Below are 20,418 nucleotides of genomic sequence, written 5' to 3' on the forward strand. Positions count from 1 at the left end.
TGACCGGTAAGGGGATCTTAACCCTTGACTTGGTGTTGTCAGCACCACGCTCAGCCAGTGAGCGAACCGGCCATCCCTATGCGGGATCCGAACCCGGGGCCTTGGTGTTATCAGCACCGCACTCTCCCGAGTGAGCCACGGGCCGGCCCCTTTTGAAGGATTTGATTTGCCTTGTGTATTAAGAAACATTACTTCCCTATCATATTATATGATTATCTATCAATATTCAAATCAGCATCCAGGTTAAAAATCAGTTTATATTATTTGGTCAATACCATGATTGAGGACCTGGGTAGGCAAGGTATTCTGGGGTTTTAGAAACTCCAAAGCTTAAAATCTTATAATGATTTTACAGTAAAGTATAGTCTTAGTTACTTTTGAGGTTTCAAACATTGACTGCCCAAGGAATATTTTCTTGCTTTCTCAGGCACCAGGCAGTTTTCCAGGAGCAAGCATTTATCCATTCAAGGAGGTGAAACCTGTTGTTTCCACTTTTCTAGTAATCACACTTAAACCCATGAGAATAGGCCCTAGGATTTACAGAGCTTAGCTTCTCAGGGCAAGCAGATCCTTTCAGCTTTCCCCCGTCGGTTTGTTAGTGTTCACTTTCTTGCTCAAGGAGTTTCTTGTAGCCTCTAAAGTCTAAGAGAAAGAACGAAGGGAGAAGGGTGCAAAACTCTAACTTGTATTCATGGACTTATCTCTCCAATGAGAGACTGCTTTATCTTCTTTTATTTTTTCCTAATCAAGCCATTAGCATGAAACAAGGACATGTAATCTTACCAGAGAAAAATTGGGGTCATGCCATAGGCTGGCTGAGGGAGGGCTCTATGGCATGATGATGTATGGCCACTGCACAACGATGCCTTTACTCCATCAAATCTGCCCTTTAATTACATTTTAAATTTCATTTGAAGAGATTTTATCATTATGGAAATTGCTCTCAGGATGAGACCCAATAAAAGTTTGCCGAGAAGAATTAAAGACAGAGGAGATGAATCATCAGCTAAAACATTATCAGACAGAGTCTTCTTGGCTTCAGGTAAAACAGCCCATGCAATAACAAAAATCTTCATTGACTCAGAGGTGTATTTTCCCTACATTATTAGAGGGCACTTTTGCCAGTAGCACTATCACTTCTTTGATAAACTGAAAGAAGTGTTCTGCTCTCTAGCTCAGCGGGCCTCTTTCTCCCGAACCTCAGAGCCATCATTTGAATTTATAGTTGCCAAAATGAATAATACAATATTGGCCTCGTGTTCCTGACTCCATGCATGCATGCAGAGCAGGCCTAAGGTTTTTTAAATGAAAGATTGCTTTCTTTTCATGAAATAAAGAACACCTCTGCTTTCTTTTCAGGGTCATTTAAAAATATCTATACTGCTGGGTTATAGAAGGCACCTAAGGAAGATTCTTAGGGTAAAGTCAAAATGTTCTTTTCTCTATGACAGGGATTGTCTCATATCTTTATGTAGCACAACTGATTTGAGGTGTTCTTTCAAGCACATTTTTAATTATCTCTTTCTTTGATCTCGAATTGCCAGACAGAGAGCCTAAACCCTAGCTACACATTTCCTGAAGGGCAAACTGCTGTGTCTTCCACAGTTAGGCCCCTGACTGAATGTGCCCTTTTCCTCCATGGTTACCCACCCACCCTCTTTTATTTGTTATATCCCAAGCAGATGGCAAGTCAAAATGGGAAAGGGCCAGGTTACCTGAATATGGTTAAAGTGACAGAAATTTCCTCCTAGCATCTAAGAACTGTCCTTTGATATGCCCCCATCCTCAAATCTGGTTATTTTGTGCCTAGGATCACTGTGAGTAATTCTAAGATGTGTAAGTAAGCATAATTACACCTTGGTGACATTTTCCAATGCATTCTTCTTCCTGAGAGTTTTCCATTAAAATGGTAATTAAAGGACATGTTGTCTTCATTAATTCATTGTATTTCTTGGAGGTGGAGGTGGCAGTAGCAGAAGCCAGTGAAATAATAGGTCATCTTTTGTGTTTATGAATATTTGTGCAGGTTTCTGAGGAGAATTTCCATCATTTTCACAAAGGCATTCATGTCCTCTATAAGATTAAGATCCATTATGCTAGACCAGTCTTTTATTCTCCAAGTAGGGTCTCCGGACTAGCAGTATCAACATCACCTGGGAACTTGTAAGAAATGCACATTCTTGAGCTCTACCCCAGACCTCCAGATTCATGCCCTCGGTGCTTGGTCCCTACTAGCCTGTGCTTTAATAAGCCCCCCAAGTGATTCTCAAGTTCACTCAAGTTTGAGAACCACTGTGCTAGGCAAACTGCCAATATATGATGCATGCTCATGTTCACAGGCACATGCAGATGACACAGAGAAAGCAGACACCTTGGAGAGCAAGGAAGAGAGCATAGTCTGCCTGACTTCATGCTGAGCGCCTCTTTACCACCCCTACTCCAGCCACCATGCTCTTGGTGTAGGACATGCCCCCCTCCACCCCCCCCGAAAAAAGAAAACAACACTCTCCCTTCCACATCCTATCGCTAAAGTTTTCAAAATTCTATTTTAAACCACTCATATCTCCTTGGAGGGACAACACTTGAATCATGAGTCAGTGGTGCTATGGGTTAAATGTGTCCTCCAAAAGTTCATGTATTGGAAATAATCTCCATCATGACAGAGTCAAGAGAGTGGGAAATCCTATTATGGTAATTGAAAGGTGGGGCCTTTACGAGTTAGCTAGATTGTGAGGACTGTGCCCTCCTGAATGGATTAATCTATTGGTAGTTTAATGGGTGGTCATGGGCGTTGTTCTGATGGCTTTAAAAAGAGATCAAGAGAGGAGGTTAGCTCTCTCTTGTTCAGCCCATTCTCAATATGTGATACCCTGCCTCACTGTACAGTCACCACCAGGAAAAGGTCTTCACCAGATGTGTTCCCTGGACTTTGGACTTCTTAACCTCTAAAATTATAAGAAAAAATTTCATTTCTTTATAAATTACCAAGATTTAGGTATTCTATTATAAGCAACCTAAATGGACTAATACAAATGGTATCACCTTCCATCTTTTCCTATAAGCCCAAAACGCATCTTGTCTCCCTACATATTATCCTTGCATTCAGTCAGTCTCCAAGTTGTATTTGTGATTTCTTGAAAATATTGCCTTATTTTCCATCCCATGTCTGTTACCTTAGCTTAGATTGCCATCTTTTCTTACTCATTCTTATTTATTGTGACATCCTTTTAACTGTTCCTCCTGGCTCTAGTGTTCTTGCCTCTAATACACATTTTTTCACTGCCAAAAAGATGATGTTATCTAAAGATATATCTTAAACAGATTAAACATCTTCATAGTCTAAAACCCAAACCCTTAGCTTGGTGTATAAACCTCTTCACAATCCAGCCCCTTCTTCCTGTCCTGTCCAGCTGTTTTGTGTGTGTGTGTGTGTGTGTGTGTGTGTGTGTGTGTGTGTGTGTGTGTGTGTGTGCCATTTTTTTTTACCTTCAGCACATTTTCTTATTTTACAGAACATTTATTTAACTGTTTACTGTATTTCTCCCCCACTTTTCTATTATGCTGTGAACTCCAAGAGGGTAAAAGTCTGTCATTTCTCACAGTGGTAGACCTGCTCCTAATGCAGTAAATATTAGTGGAAGGAAGGGAGGAAGGCGTAATAACTTCGTATATTTGTTTGACCATTTCCCTTCTGCCTCCCATGGGCCTTCCCCTCCAGCCACATAGAGGTACTCAGCTCTGATGTGTATTCTTATCTGATCTCACCTCATCTCATCTCCAACTTTTCTCACGCTCTTCTCTCTGCTCCAAATTTAATTCTCCTGCTTCTCACTTGGTCAGCTCCCACTCATCCCTCAAGGTCCTCCTTGACACTTGCAAGTATTGGGGACAAGCTTAATTTCTCTGTGTTCCCATAGGGCTATGTTCTACTTTAACATTATCACATGTTTTATTTATTTATCTGCTTAATACTTTTTCAGGAGACTATGGACCCCTTGAAGTAAGAACTTACATCTTGTGGTTTTAAGAGTATGTTTAGTCATAGATTAGGGAGACCCCATCCTTCTGCCAGTCCATGAAAGGGAAAAATTAGGAAATCGGTAAGTGAAAGAAACAGAAAATTCTGACAGAACCAGACAAAAAGGTGTTTCATCAAATCTATTTTCTATTCATGATAACATTAACAATTAGGGATTATACGTATTGGTTTCTCAGTCTCCTGTTGGTGAGGGTTTTTTTGTTTATTTTGTTGTTTTGATAGATTTAAAACCATATCACAAACTTGAGCAGAGATTCATGACATCTCAACAGTTCTTCTACCCCCATCTGAGAAAAGCAGATCAAAAACATTTGTCCATGGTAAAACACTTTGGGCATGACCTAGTTACCACTTCTTTTTCTCGGTCACCACCAGGCTTCCTCATTTACATTCAAGGTCAATGACAATGATGATACGCAACTACAATTTCTCCTTTCTCACTCAGGGCACTATGCGGCAGATTTCCATTGTTCTTTAACAGATGTTACAATGTAGTTCCCACGTAAGAATTCTTATGGTGTAAAATAATCCGTAAAAACATCCACCTTTCTGTTCTAGTTCCTTATTAAAACTTACATAATTTAACTTGTGTACATGGAAAGGCATAAGCCTTCCCAAACCTTGCTCTCCTGGGGATAGTTTTCCAGATATGCATGTTCTCAGATGAAAGGACCATCCCATGGCCAAAGGCCAAGAATGCCCTGGTTCTGCTTCAACAAGATGGTCCAAGGGTCTCTAGGATGTTCTAAACTTAACTGAATGTTTTGGGAAGGATTGGTAGGTATACGATGGAAAGCTAATGAATGGATTTCTGGCCTCAGCACAGTGGGTTCTAAGAATGAAGAAATTTTTCTTAACATTTTGCCTTTTCTTACCATTTTCTCATTTATGACATGTCTCCTTGGCTGATATGCCAGTGTTACCTACCTTGACATTAATGCCCACATGCATTACACCTTCTTCCTCTTATTCCTCATCCATTGGAAAAAAAGTACTTGTAACTTCATTTTCTCCCTGTCACCATCCACCCTTTCTATGAGACAAGAAAAGTGAAATAGAGTGAAATAACTCCCTAGGCACAAAAAACTATTACACTCTCCAGAAAAAGGAATTTGCTCTGTTTGGTAGTAGACAGAAATTAACTCACCAAAGAACACCATCGCATCAGATCCAATTATGTCAGCAGGACTTTAGTTAAAATCACGTGCCAGAAACTTAACATTCAAAACTCATAAACACCTATAGATGATAAAACTATTACACTCTCCAGAAAAAGGAATTTGCTCTGTTTGGTAGTAGACGGAAATTAACTCACCAAAGAACACCATCGCATCAGATCCAATTATGTCAGCAGGACTTTAGTTAAAATCACGTGCCAGAGACTTAACATTCAAAACTCATAAACACCTAGAGATGATAATATCTCTAAGATTTAAGTTTAAAAAGTACCTACAAATGAATATAGTTATTTCTGAAATTGTCCCGCTTCAATATAGGATTGTTTTGTGGTTGTGCAGGGTATTATAAATTTTCTTTCTGGGGGATGGAGGATGGAATAAAGTTGCTGTTTGGTATTTACAACCTTCATAATTAAAACAAGCCAGAGGAAATTAGCTACATGGCTGTTATGATTTCTAGTGTATTATCAAAAATAATTATGGCACTTTGCCATATGTTCCTGCCTTCTTCTTACATATTGCTGTTGGGATAAGATGAGACTTGACATCAACTAATTGCTTATTTCTAATATACAGTCTTGAACTACAGTGATACTCTAGAGGGGAAAAATAGCTTGGTGACAGAGAAGATTCCAGAAATAAGAGCTTTTCTAACTTTTAACTCTGCATACAATATAGACAACCTGCACAGATAAATATAACCAGATATGTGTTGGTCCATGGGAAGATAGTTGCCTATTTTAAGAATAGAAATGCATTCTGTTCATTTAGAGCCTCTCAAAATTATCAAATATATTAGTTCTGAGATGACTGAGGAGGAATAAAAAAATTCATATCTAACTGGAAAATAATTTAATTGTTGGACATTCCTCTCAGAACATCACAGTAATTTCTCAAACCAAATAGTTCACAGGTGCCTTAATGAGTTAATGATGTTGCTGTGTTATGTGTAGCCCAAGTCAGAAATCACTTGCTTTGTATTGGATAGGTGGAGAAGGAATGGACGGGGGGTGTAAAAAGAACATAAATTCAGTCAGATCTGTGCTCTGATCCTGCTTCTGCCACGTAATAGCTGTGGGATTTGAACAAGTTACTTCATCTCTCTAAATCGTGGTTCCCTCAACCGGGAGATAAGAAGGCCTCCTTCACAGAGTTGCTGTAAGGGATTCATAAGGGCTATGAGTATTAGTTTCCCCTACCCTACCCCCACCCTCATCGTGGCTCTGCTAAAATAAATATATTTCAATGTCAGAAAGACCCATTTGGTCTTTCTCAGACAAGGATAGTTTTCTTCAAACAGCCTGATTCCTGAAACATAATGCAAAACCAGAAGTACCTTCAGCACTGTAGACTTTTCATATGTGATTGTCTCTGTGATTTAAATGTACCATCCAGAGTTTGCATGTGAAAGTCTTTCAAGATTACCATTACCAATGATCTTCTGAAAGGTGTCTCATGCAGGAAATTCTCACCTAATTGTGAGCACCAAAGCAGCATAGTGATATCTGAAATAATATGGCAGCACAGTGTAAGTCTTTTAGATGGATTTTAGATATAGTATTAAAAAAGAAAACTCAAGTTGTCTTAGGGCTTGTTTTATCTTCCAACACCAACATTATGAAGACATGTCATTCTTTTTTTAAACTTTATGTGCCGAGCCTAAATAGATATCAACATTAATTCCCCACTAGGTCCATGGCATCTAACTTTTTAAAAACATCTGAAGCAGTGTTGATTTATCCACCCTTTCTCATGAGATTGTGTCCTTTAGAACTCACACCCATGCACTTTAGGAATGCCTAATGGGATATATTTTAGGAAGGAGTCACCTGTGCCTATATGCAGCATCAGTGTCAATGTTCTTTTACTGTCATTTATTTGGCACCATGGTGTGTGTATGTGTGTGTGTGTGTGTGTGTTTGTCACATAGCATACATAATGTTTGTACTATTCCTGAAAAAATAAAACTTCAAATAAAATTTCTATCTTTAAAATGCTTTCGTGGAAAGAGAGAGAGAGAGAAAGAAAAAGAGAAAGAAACAAGGAGAAAGAAAGAACACTCATAATAATACATTGAACTTTCAGAAGGAGAGAACAGGACTGTGTTTACTGAAGGCGGGAGAGGGGAGTGGGGATAGCAAGAAAAGAGTTAATGGACACAAAACAGATAGTTAGGAAAAAGTAATCCCTATTGATGTACAGTCGAGCTAGACATCTATATTTATCATTAATTTACTGTGTTATCAAGTAACTAGAAGAGAAGAGATCGAATGTCCTCATCACAAAGAAATGATGATGTTTTGTAATGATAAATATGCTAATTAGTCTGACTTGCTGACACAAATTGTACACAGGTATTGATATGCAACTCTGTATACCACAAATATGTATAACCAATTAGGTTTCAATTTTTAAAAACAGTACTTATAATAAAAACAAATTAATATGGCAAAAAATAAATTTAATTTAAATTAAAAATAAAAATAAATAAAACAAAGTACTTTTGTGAATAGTTATCACTTTCCCGAATTCTATCTTCCAAAGGTAGGGCAAGAGAAGGATGAAATTGTGTCACATGTGCAGCTATTTCTATAATTTCTGAGCATGCAATGGTTGTAGCATTTCTCCTCATTTCCTTCCTGTTTCTGGAGCCAACGCTTTGTTGGTTCCTGAATAGCTGGGACTGCCTGTTAACTAGACTTCCTGCCTCCATTCTCACCCTACTACCACTTACCCTGAAAACTGCCCTCCTAGTAATCATTCCCCAAAACTTTATTCATTATGTCATACCTTTACACAGGAAACTACAGTGGAATTTTATTCTTATAGGATCAGATATAATCTCCAGGCTGCATTCAAAGTTCTCAATGGCTACTCTACACCCTTTTAACCTCCTCTATTGACCCTCCTCAGCACTAACTCTTAGCTCCTGCCTATGGCTCTGACTCCCATGTCTATGCATTCACTATTAATTTTCCCTAGAACGGCCACCTGTCTTCCCTGCTAGCAGGTTTGGAGTCACGGTGGAAGGTGATAGGGGGACCAGAGTGATGCAACTTTAATGAAGGCTCACCTTAGGTCAGGAACTGGGTTAGGTACTTGGATGCTATATCCACACCTCATCTAATCTTTGCCAAAAACCCTATAAGGTAGATATTATTGGCCCTATTTATGGATGATAAAAATAGGCTTTGAAATATTTTATAATTTGCCCAAGCTCATAAAGCTAGTAAGTGGGGAAATTAGAACCTGAATATACACCAGAGGCCCAAATCTGAGAGGGCACTCACATAGTGTTTACCTATTTCAAAGAAATCACCCAGAAGTCCAGCAGGTAGAGACATTGCTTTATCAGACTTACAAGAGGTACCAAGGCAGCTCTTGGTCAAAAATCTGCACAGCCATGGAGTACATACAGGAGTTATATATAGTTGAACAGCTCAGAGTAGGGCTGTAAATCATTTTCAGGCTTATGTGCAGACCCTCACCCAGCACACATAACTCAGAGCACGCAGGAGATCTGGCTGAGCAGACGAGTTAATCTACTCACTACCCTCCTGGCACCAGAGTGTTTGTTCATTTACTTAGGATCCCTGCTCTCTCCAGCCTCCTGTTTGTCTTAAAGGGAACATGCCTTTTCTTGGGTAACTACCTTGGCCAGCGGTAGTCTCCCAGCCAGGAGGGGGAACTCTGGTATGCACGGGGAGGGGAGAATAGAACTATGTCCAGCATTTACCCTACAATATCTCACATCAGTTTACTTCTGTCCTTCTGCAATCACCCTTATCCAGGTTGCCGTTATCTCTTGTCCAGATTAGACTCCCTGGCCCCTAACTGGCCTTCCCGTTTCCTCTCTTGCCTTCTTGAATCTCTACATAGCAATATAGTGATTTTTTTAAAAGCCTAAATCAGTTCATGTCACTACCCTGCTTTAAAAGTTTCAATTGCTTCCCACTGTACTCGTAATAAAATTCAAACTCGTTACCATGGGTCTTCAAGGTCCCACATTATTTGTGGCCTCTCTTACCTTATCTCTAGCCACATTTCTTTATTATTTGGTGAATTCTAGACAAGATCTTCCCTACCACAAAGCTGATGCAAAGCCGCCTTCCCTTTTACTTGAGAGGAATTTTGTGCCTCTGGGTCTTCTATAACTGGTGTCTTTTCATTCTTCAAGTCTCAGCTGGTATTGGACCTTCTCACACAGGCCTTTCTTAACCACCATAATCAAAGAGCATCCCATCACCACCACGTGTATACCATTATTCTCACCATAGTCTGCCATTTTTTTTTACCTTCAGCACATTTTCTTATTTTACAGAACATTTATTTAACTGTTTACTGTATTTCTCCCCCACTTTTCTATTATGCTGTGAACTCCAAGAGGGTAAAAGTCTGTCATTTCTCACAGTGGTAGACCTGCTCCTAATGCAGTAAATATTAGTGGAAGGAAGGGAGGAAGGAAGGGAGGGAAGAAGAAAGGAAAAAAAGAGTTAACATAAGGACCAGGACTACATCTTCTCTACATTGTCTGTGTTCCCATAGCTCCTAACAAAATCTTGGACATACAATAGGCACTTAATACATGTATGCGTGATGAATAAATATGCAGAGAAGTTTTTCACTGTGATGCTGGAGTTAAAAGAAACTAGGAAAAACAAAACACAGAAGCGAAAAGATACTTCTCGTCTTACTTCCAAGTTTGTATATCTTAAATGAATTCTTCGATTTTAAAAAAGTAATTTTAAGAACAGAGTAAACCCAAGGGTCACACAAGAAGAGAAAGCATCACATGTTACCAGAGTTAGGGATTGCTTGAAGCAATCTGACAAATGGGATTTTGCTCAGTTTCCTCCGGGGTAATCCACCCTAGGCCAAGCATTTTTAAAGATTAGATTTTGAAGTAAAGCTTTACATGTGGGAACGTACTGAGGCAGGAAAGCATATCCTTTCTCTCTGCTGTTCTAGTGCTTAAGTGTGAGAAGTTTCGAATGAGATATGAAAGCAAAGACAACTAACCCTGCAGGATAATAGTCTCTGAGGACTTTAATAACAGCCATTTTTAAAGCAAAGCCTGTGGACTCCTAAATCCATAGCTGCTCGTTTAAGATACATTGCGATGCAGTGGACCTGAAAACATACTCCTTATCTACCTAGAGCAACCAGGCTCCAAGCCAAACAGCCATCCTCAAATTAACTCTTGTTTCTCTTGGGATGACAACTCTGCTCTTTTTAAAAGTATTTCAATGGCCTCATATATAGCAGGGGAGGGGAAGTCACAACCTCTTATGAATCTGTACCCACCTCCATTTCCTGGCTAGTTAGGAACCTCTTGTGGTTAGGTTATGGTCCTTATAAGGCCAAGACTGTGGGTCCAATACCTTTGTATGGGTACGTCTCAGGAAGGATCATTTCGTTTTGTTTTGCTAGTCTTAATTTTCAATCCATAACGGACTGATACCTTTGTAACATGCAATAGAAGTGAGTTACATAAAAAAAAAAAAAATACAAATACCAGACATACAAAATGCAAGCCCATGTTCTTTATTTTTAGATTGCTGTACATGTTTTTAAAGATTAATCTCAATTGCTGTTCTATTCTCATAATAAAATGTGTGTGTGTGTGTGCGTGTGTGTGTGTGTGTGTGTGTGTGTGTGTGTGTGTGTGTGTGCTCCAAAACGTCAACTATTTAGAGCCCATGTTTAAGGAGTCATTTTGGATAACCAAGCTAAGGGAGTTTTACTTTCATATTTTGTTTTTGCCTTGCTTAACTTCTTTAAAGCAGCAATGCCTTTTTAAAACAACTATGTTGAATAAAATTCATTTGACGAGTTTTACATACACTGCTTCCTTCTTAAACAGAGTTTATTGAACATAAATCTGCTTTCTCTGGCTAATTCAGGATCATCATCATTAACATTAATTATCTCACTTCTCACCTAGTAAAGCTAGGTGATGACTTCAAGGGCTGCTAATACATGTAAGGCTGTTTCCACAGTGTGTGACCCTGGTCAATTATGTGTGCCCAAGGTTCCTTTTGCATTTCTCTTCTCTGTCAGGTGTCACCACTTGCTACTCTTAACTCAGCCCATAAGGATAACTTCTTTCCTATTTTGGATCTTCTGTTTCTGACCTTCTAAATTCTTGGAAATCTGATCACTTTTTCCCCTTTCATGCTTTTTTGAATTAGTTCAAAATTATCAGTAAGGAGGAATGAGTGGCCTTATAATTATTTATGTTCTAACTGCTTTTAGAAAAGATTAGAAATGGTGTTTCTATAATGAAAGTTTTAGGGAGAGTTGTTAGTCACTTATTTTTATTCTTCCTATATCTTTTTGTTTGTTTTCTTGCTTCTCAGCTATATTCAAAATAGGGAAGTTTTCATTTGCTGAATTCTTTTTTTAAATTATATTTTTTTTTATTTTTGTTCTGTAATTGATAAACAACGAAAGTGTATATTTATGGGGTACAATGTGATATTTTGGTATTTATTTACAATGTGGTATGATTAAATTGCACTAATTAACAAATTTATCACCTCACGAACATCATTTTTTGTGATGAAAACATTTAAAATCTACTCTTCTATCCATTTTGAAATATACAGTGCATTATTTATTATAGTCGCCTTTCTGTACAATAGATCAGTAAAGTTTATTCCTCCTGTCTAACAGAAACTTTGTACCCTTTGATCAACATCTCCCCTCTCCTCATTCACCTCCATCCACCCCCAGCCCCCCAGCTGTGCCCCCCACACCGCCCCAGCCTCTGGTAACCACTCTTCTCTCTACTTCTATGAGTTCACCTTTTTAGATTCCACGTATAAGCGAGAACATGTAATATTCCTCTTTCTGTGACCAGTTTATTTCACTTAGCATAATATCCCTCCAGGTTCATCCATGTTGTTGCAAACAGCAGGGTTTTCTCCCTTTTATGGCTGAATAGCATTCCATTGTGTATATATACCACATTTTCCTTACCCATTCATCTGATGATGGACACCTAGGTTGCTTTGGAAGCATATCTTAGCTATTGTGAATAATGCTGCAATGGACATGGAAAAGTAGATATCTTTTTAGCATACTGATTTCAACTCCTTAGGATTTTTGCCCAAACGTGGGATTACTGGTTCATATGGTAATTCTATTTTTAGTTTCCTGAGAAACTGCCATACTGTTTTCCTTAGTGGTTGTATTATTTTACTGAGTTCTTTTTTAGAGACAAATAATTCCGTATACATAGGAAAGAAAATATGTGGATCCATGATGTTTGGGAATAGTATAACCATTTGTTTGGATAATAAAAAGAAGGGTGCAGCATTAATTCTTGGTATATTCCCTCATTATTTTTCTTCTATGAAAAAATTTGTATATTTTCATATTCTTCCCCAGTTGTTTTTATTACTTATGAACACCACGGATCATTCTACTTGCTGAATGAGATAGTATAAATTTAATATTCAATAATCTTGTCTTTGTTCTTTTCTTTATAAACTTTTATTCTTAGTGGCTTCCTAAAAGAACGCTTTTGTCCTATTTAGTTTAAGGAACTGGACTGCATTCTACCTATATCTCTCCAACACTTATTGTCCATTCCAACAAGTTGTGCAGTGTATTATCCCTGCTCATAAATGAAATTCATTACACTTCTGTGCCATTTCCACCCAGTGTTCTCACCTGGAATATCCTTTTCCCTCCACCTTTCTCAATCCTATCCATCCCTCAAGCCTCAATTTAAGTCCCATGACTTTATGAAATCTATTTCTATCACTAGATTTGCACATGCATTGTCTCATAATAGCAAGCCTTACATTAGCTATTATTTATCAAAGACCTGTTGTGCTCTGGACACTGTTCAAAGTATTTTACAAAATTATTCCATGTAATATTCAAAACAATCCGGCAGGTAGGTATTATTATTTAATATTTAGTGAAGCCAAAAAGATTAAAGAGTTTTCAAAGCTATGCAGCTAATAAGGGGAAGACTCAAACCTATGTCTACTTAAGTGCATTTCGTTATGCGTTTTCCCTTGATGCTGAGACGGGGGACTTACAACAGGAGGAGGCTAGACTTGCAGGGCAGAAGGATGGGTGGGATATGTAAAAGCCCTCCAGGAAACAGGATACCCCCTACTCCTAAAAGCTCTACACTGTGAGCTTATTGCTTGTGTCATATCTGAACTTTCTTGGTACTCACAGCTTAAATTTTCTCCATAATTGTACAGAACTTTAGTATGTTTCTTTGGGGAAGGGGCACATATTGTTTTTCCATTTGCACTCATTTTCTCAATTATTTTGTGTTCTTTCTTGTTGTATTGGCTACATCTCTGTCCACTGCTACACATCTGTTTAACAGTCTCCATATTAATAAGACTATAAGATTAATCTTTGAGTGCTGAAAACAGTGTTAGTCTTCATTGTCTAATGGCAGTGCTAGATTTTCTGGAATTTAAGTAGGAGTATCATTAATAGGAAAAATTGACATCAACAAACTAAAATTCAGAGGTAACATAGCCTAGTGGTTAGGAGCACAATCCCTGAGTTCAAAATCTGGCTGCATTGTTTATTAGCTGTGTGAACTTGGGCATTTTTATTTAACCTCTCTGTAATTTTATTCTTTTATATGGAAAATGAAGAAAATAATAATATTGCCTACCCTAGAGGGTTTTTGAGAAGAAAATGAGCTCATGTATATACAGTGCTTTGGATAGTGCCCGGTATAGTAAGTCTTATATATGTTGTTGCTGCTGCTGCTATTGTTTGTGTTGTTATGTAACAAATGCCTTTTTAACCCTGTTCTTTAATTATCATTCTTCCTAAAGAAGAGAAAAATTAGATAGAATACAGTGAATGCACCACTAACTAAGGCTTGACTTAGCTTTTCTAGTTAAGTTAGAAGTGAAGTAAAGTGATCTAAGCATTTCTGTGAAAATTACCCTTTGTCCAGATTGGCTAAACTCTGAGAACCGTACTTGATTTTCCATACAACCTCCTGCTTTTCTGTGGTCCCTAAGTCTAAAGATTAGTCTTAAGACAAATACCATCACGGTAGTTTTATGCAAATGTGAGTTTGTTTCCTCCTACCTGCCCCATCAACGTCTATTCCCCACCTAGGACTCTTGCTAATTGTACAGAAAAATCTCCACTACAGTATGCCAACCTTTGAAAGAAAGCCTCGTGTTCCTCATTGTACTCACCTCCCTTTTAGGGCAACGCACCTGAGTCCTGTAGCTTGACAGATTCCCCAGCCTGCAGTCCCAAAGGAACATGTTCAAACTATGTTTATGCTGATATGCCAAGTCGTTACTTCATGTGGCCCATTGTTCACATGGTTATTGTAGACTAAGGGATGAGTTGCTGGTAGGAGAATTTCTGTTCTGGCAGCAGGGATATTTTGTAGTAAGGGGACCTATTCAGTGCACACAGATTTTGCTCACAGGTGGTCTCATATGCCCAATTGCAAAATGAGAAGTGAAAAGCATAGTCAGAATTCCATTTCTCGTTCAGAACAAATCAATCCTTGTGGGTAAATATTTGATCAAAATCAGTAATATTGCCTTTCAGTGTGCTTTTCCCTTGCCAGACATTTTTTTCCCCTTAGTAAGTAGTATCTTTGTTCAACTTTAATAACTATCATATATTATATCGAATGCTTATAGCAAATGGTTTGGTGGAGATAGCCCAAGATCTTCCGGAGTCGAGAGAAATGGATCCGTTTCCCAGTTCTAATACTTACTAGATATGTAACTTTAGGCAAGTCTGTTAACAACTCTAATCCTTGTTGCTCTCATCTGGAAAACAGAAAATGTGATGTACTTTACAGAGCCGGTGGGGAGGAATAACTAAGATGGTTCATTTTAAGCACTTACTGTATTTCTCTTACATTTCCTGTGCTGCTAAGACTAGACAAATAATCAGTACTTGATAAATATTTGCTTATCAATTTTACATTCATTTCTTTATAGATGATACAACAGAGATGTTTATATGCAGTGTAATGTACATGGCAAAGATGCAAACTAGCCAATTCATGAATCAACGTCCTATTTACACTTGCCTGGGAAGACCTCTTTTATTCAACAAAGAAAGTGTTCATGGCTTCATGATATATATAATCTTAAGGAGCTAATGATTGAGCCCAGGTGTCTGCTATCAATGCAAGATATAAAAAAAGTACTGTCATTTATATGCGTGTTAATGTAGAAAACTGACCCTATTAGTCAAAATATTTTATTTTCTTGACCAACTAAAAGTTTGGTTTTAATCCCTTAAGTGCATATCCCGAGGGGAAGTTTTAGGTAATGTACAAATAGAATAAAACAAGAGGGCCGGCCCCGTGGCTCACTCGGGAGAGTACAGCGCTGGTAGCACCGAAGCCGCGGGTTCAGATCCTGTATAGGGATGGCAGGTGCACTCACTGGCTGAGCGTGGTATGGACGACACCGTGCCGAGGGTTGCAATCCCCTTACTGGTCACAAAATAAATAAATAAATAAATAAATAATAAAACAAGAAAAGTAAAGTAAAAAAGACAAGTGAGGAAATTATTTGGAACTTGGATCTGGTTGGTTTTTTGTCCTGAATTATTTAGATAAATTACCTCACTTTTCTCTTTTGCTGACGAGGTGGCAAATTAGGTAGGGTATGTTATTCTGTGTAAATTTAAAAAACAAAAACAAAAACATAAGATGGATATATATTTGACAAAACTCCATTCTGCAAGAAGCCCAGTACTAGTTTTCTACTGTGTATGCTAGTTTCAGAAACAGGTTATATCCTTCCAGAACAAGCCTGTTTTTGATGGGATAGAGATAGATGCTCCTCAAGCTGTTTTAGTATTTTCCTTCTTTCGACTTCTGGTGCGGCTCTATCCATATCCCCGCCCCTCCTCCTGTCTTCCAGTCAAAGAAAATGGGGGTCCATCAGGGATTGTTAGGCTGCCAGAAATAGTGACAGGAGACATTCATTGTTTATCTACCTTACTTCTGCAGCATGCAAAATTCTGCACCTTAAAAGACACTGTTTTCAACACAAGCCAGTTTTTCCTAATTTCTAACATGTTATTGCTACCACTTTCCCCCTTACTTTAGCAGAATAATTTAATTCAATTTTAGAAAGACAGAGAGAGAAAGAAAAAACTTTTCTAGTTATACAGATCAATCCAATTATTCGGGGCTTCAGAATGAATTTTTAAACTTGTTGTACAGAAGCACACAAATCTCTAAGAGCAAGTCAGATAATGTACAAAGCCTCCATTCATTGTGTAGGCAGAAAGGAATGCTGGTACCCAGCAGCTCTCGAAGGAATGTTCCTTTGGCTTTGACTGTTCTGCTGGGAACAAGGAGGGAAACACATATATAAAATGAATTTATAATGTCTCTGGCTTGTAATGGCAAAATGATAAGAAAAGTTGGCTGTTTAATATAAACTGCCAGTTGCATATTCCAGGCCTCCTCTCTTTGAGGTCCCGCCCACATCCACACGCCTGGCTACTGTTTAGTGAGGAGCACAAAGTGGCCGTTTATTATTATTGACTGGTGAGGCCTATGCTCCCAAATTCATTCTGTCAACAGAATGTAAGCAAAGTTGGCATTTTAAAGCAGGGCTCTTTCAGTTTCTGGGTTTTCTCAGGATTGCTATGCAACAGGATCAGTGCTGTAGTCCCCGGTTCAAGCTGAAAATGTTACACAGGAAGACATACCATATAAAGGTCAGATTCTTCTACTATGATAATTTTCTTGATCTGTGTATGTACAATGAGGTTGAATGCATAACCTCTTATCATAACTCTTACCAAGGTCCTATGAACTTTCCACCTGTCAAGTCTAAAAGTATGACAGTACTTTAAATGGGAAATCTTACTAATAAATGTATGATGCTGTAATGTATGTATGATGCTGTAATACCAACGTGAAATTAATGTATGTTGTCAAAATGATTTTCTCTTATGATAGAATTCCATTAATGTGCTGGTGCTGTGGACCAAATACAACCTTGTTTATTAGTCTTTCCAGGCTTTTATGGTCAGAGTCAACTCTACAGATTACTATGTACGTGGAAAATATGACTTGACCCATATTGTAATGAAATAATTGGCACTGGGGTACACTTTATCATGGAATTTTATTTCATACTACTTCCATAAAACAATTCATTTTGTACATGAACTAGAATATATAACATAAAATTTGTAAAGTTATAAATATATTACTTTCCAACTTACAATAACAGGGAATAAATTTATTATACCTAAGAAGATGCCCATTTTCAATCTACATAATAACATGAAGAGACAATACATCAAGAAAAGTGATTTGGAGTGTATCTTCTTGTTAGCTGGCCTAATCGAAATGTCTTTTGAACTAATAATTTATTTTTTGCAGTTCTCCAAATTCACATTCATGGCTGGTTTCTTTTGTTTGGTAATTCTACATGTATTCTTCCTGGCATCCTGTAGGACCTCCAAGGAGAAATTGAAGCTCACACCGATATCTATCACAACCTGGATGAAAATGGCCAAAAAATCCTGAGATCTCTGGAAGGTTCTGATGATGCAGTCCTGTTACAAAGACGTTTGGATAACATGAACTTCAAATGGAGCGAGCTTCGGAAAAAATCTCTCAACATTAGGTAGGAAAAGATTGGTAGCAAAGAAAACCAGAAATGAATTAAAATGGCAAAATTTTCCCTCGTTTTCCTAGCACAAGTAGGTAATATGTGTTTATGTAAATCACCCAATTTCAGAATGATTCATTTTATTTTAAATAAATGAATCATTCATTTGCTTGGTATGGAGATGATACTTGAGGGTTCAGATTAGATTAAAATGGTGATGTTTTATAACGACAGGAGAGATGCATATTAAGACGTTAGAGTGAATTTAAATGAAGAGCACAGCTATCCTAATTTCATAGAGTTCTCTCTCGGTTTATCACAGGGTTATACAAAAAGTGATCAAATTAATGGATGTTTATTACAGAATTCTTTCTTTGGCATTACTCTAAATGCATATCAGAGGACATTCTTTAAAAATCATAATGCATTATAATTAACAGTTTAGAGGGGACCTCTCCATAGCTCCTGCAGCTAGAGATTATAGCAACTTCCTGTGTTTTGCTTTCCCTTAAATTTTGTTAAAACACATCCTCTGTACTTTGTACTTTGCCCCTTTCTATTTATCAACTTTCTTTTGAGAAGTTAATGGATGCATCTTAGCATTGTTGTAAGGAGGACAGAGGGAAGCGCGTATTACACCCATCTTTGCAATAGTTCAGTGGAGGGACAAAAGCAGAGAGAGTAAGTGAAATGCCTATTGTTACCTAAATGATCTAGAAAGTTCAGGGAGTGGGTCATTCTTCCTGATGTTTAATCAGTTGTCTTTCCTAATTTGCTTCTGTTTTTAAAAATATTTTGTGCTTTCTTCTGTGCCTAGAGGAGTGGTGATAGCAGATGGAGGTAGAAGAGAACAAATGGACTGCATAATAGTTACGAGGGAACGCACTAAATACTGGGAGTAGTTACTACCTCTAGGTAGTAAGATTGCAGAGGGGAGATTTTTTTCTTTATTGTTCTTCTAAATTGTCCAAAATTTCAACACATAGCATATTTACTTCTAGAAGGAGAAAAAAAGAACTGAGATTGTATTAATTTAAAAGCACTATTGTAAAAATCTACATCTAATATAAAATAAGAATGATGTTAGCAACTAACACTTACATGGTGGATCTATATATCATGCAACGCTGCAAGCAGTTTATATTTATTGACCCATTTACTGCTATCAGCAATCCTAAGAGGTAGATTCTATTAGTGTTCTCTCTTTATGTTTGAAGAAAGTGAGGCACAGAGAGGCTAAATAACTTTTCTGAGATTACTTAGCAAGTGGCAGATCCAAGATTTAAACACAGGAAATCTGATTCCAAAGCCTGAGCTTTTAACCATCATATTATACCATAGAGCATAAAGAAGAAAACTTATAACTAAATACATAATTATTGAAAGGGTGAAATAGAGAAGCAGATTTCTAAGAACAGAAAAGGATTTATTTTTATTTATAAGGTTTTTGCACCCCAGCTTCCCAGACATTCTTTCCTATCTCCCTATTTTGTTCATGAATTTCATATCAATGTGTTGGTGATGAGTTGGAGGCAACAGTGGTATTTTCAAAGATCGGGAGGCTTCATTAGCTTTCTACAACTGAAACTCTTAAGAGAAGTCAGTGTGCATAATGGCAGAGGCCACTTTTAGAACGTCTGTCATTAAAAAGGAATGAAATATGTGAGATGGAAAAGATATTGGTAGGTAAGGAAAAGAAAGTTATTCTTTTTTGCGGGAAAGAAAAAGAAAGGCGCTATAACTGTTCTGAACATCACTCAGTGCCTTTTCTCTCCTTCATGTGAACTTGATGAAATAAAAGGAGAATTGAAAGCAGCAAACAGCATGTCAGCCAAAATATGAGCTTTTCATTCTCAGCAATTTCCCATATGCCAGCTACTGCAGTTTAATTCTTGCTGTCGTTAATCAAGTAGAAAACAGTTACCTGAGCTTATCTAAGATGCTGCAAATTCTAGAATTTGTATATTCAGATCAATGGTTTTGGCTTTTAAATAGGTCTCTCTAATAATTCAGGATGTTTTGTAAGCACTAGCTTATAAAAAGCAAAGAAGTAATTCTTCATGTCAAAGCAATGTAGTTTATTTTCTGACACTTGGTTGAAATAAGGGTATCAGTCAATCCATTGTGAATGGCAGGGTTCATTTGAGAGAAGCACAGTAGAGGTAGTAATTTGGAATGATTATAAAATAAGGTAGATGAATACTGGAAGAGATAGTTACGGAACCGTTAGTGGCACTGATAAGCCTGCATTGTGAATGTCGTCACTTTCTCACTCGGGGTTATTTATAGTGAAAAGTCACCACAATTAAAAAATAGTTCCAAAGATACCCTGGAAAAACAGTCCTTGTGTTTGCCCAAGTTATAACACGTGTATTATACTCAAAAATTTACAGTTGGTTGGGCCGGCCCGGTGGCGCACTGGATAAGTGCGCCGCTTGGGAAGTGCGGCGGCGCTCCCGCCTGAGGGTTCGGATCCCACATGCAGACCGGTTCCCGCTCACTGGCTGAGCGAGGCGCGGGAGCAACACCGAGGGTTGCAATCCCGTTGCTGGTCCCCAGTCCGGTACGGGGGCGACACTGAGGGTTG

At 38.0% G+C, this 20,418-nt stretch overlaps 1 protein-coding gene across 3 annotated transcripts in view; it reads left to right on the forward strand.

The window, feature by feature from the left end:
• Window positions 1-20,418, forward strand: part of DMD (dystrophin) — a 734,955-nt gene that overhangs the window by 348,249 nt on the left and 366,288 nt on the right. For all 3 annotated transcript variants that reach the window (XM_008577619.1, XM_008577628.1, XM_008577636.1), the window contains one exon: window positions 17,674-17,846. In XM_008577619.1, coding sequence (XP_008575841.1) covers window positions 17,674-17,846 — 173 coding nt within the window. The remainder of the gene's footprint in view (window positions 1-17,673; window positions 17,847-20,418) is intronic.

Source organism: Galeopterus variegatus, unplaced genomic scaffold (assembly GCF_000696425.1).
Source record: "Galeopterus variegatus unplaced genomic scaffold, G_variegatus-3.0.2 Scaffold69, whole genome shotgun sequence".
Taxonomy (NCBI): domain Eukaryota; kingdom Metazoa; phylum Chordata; class Mammalia; order Dermoptera; family Cynocephalidae; genus Galeopterus; species Galeopterus variegatus.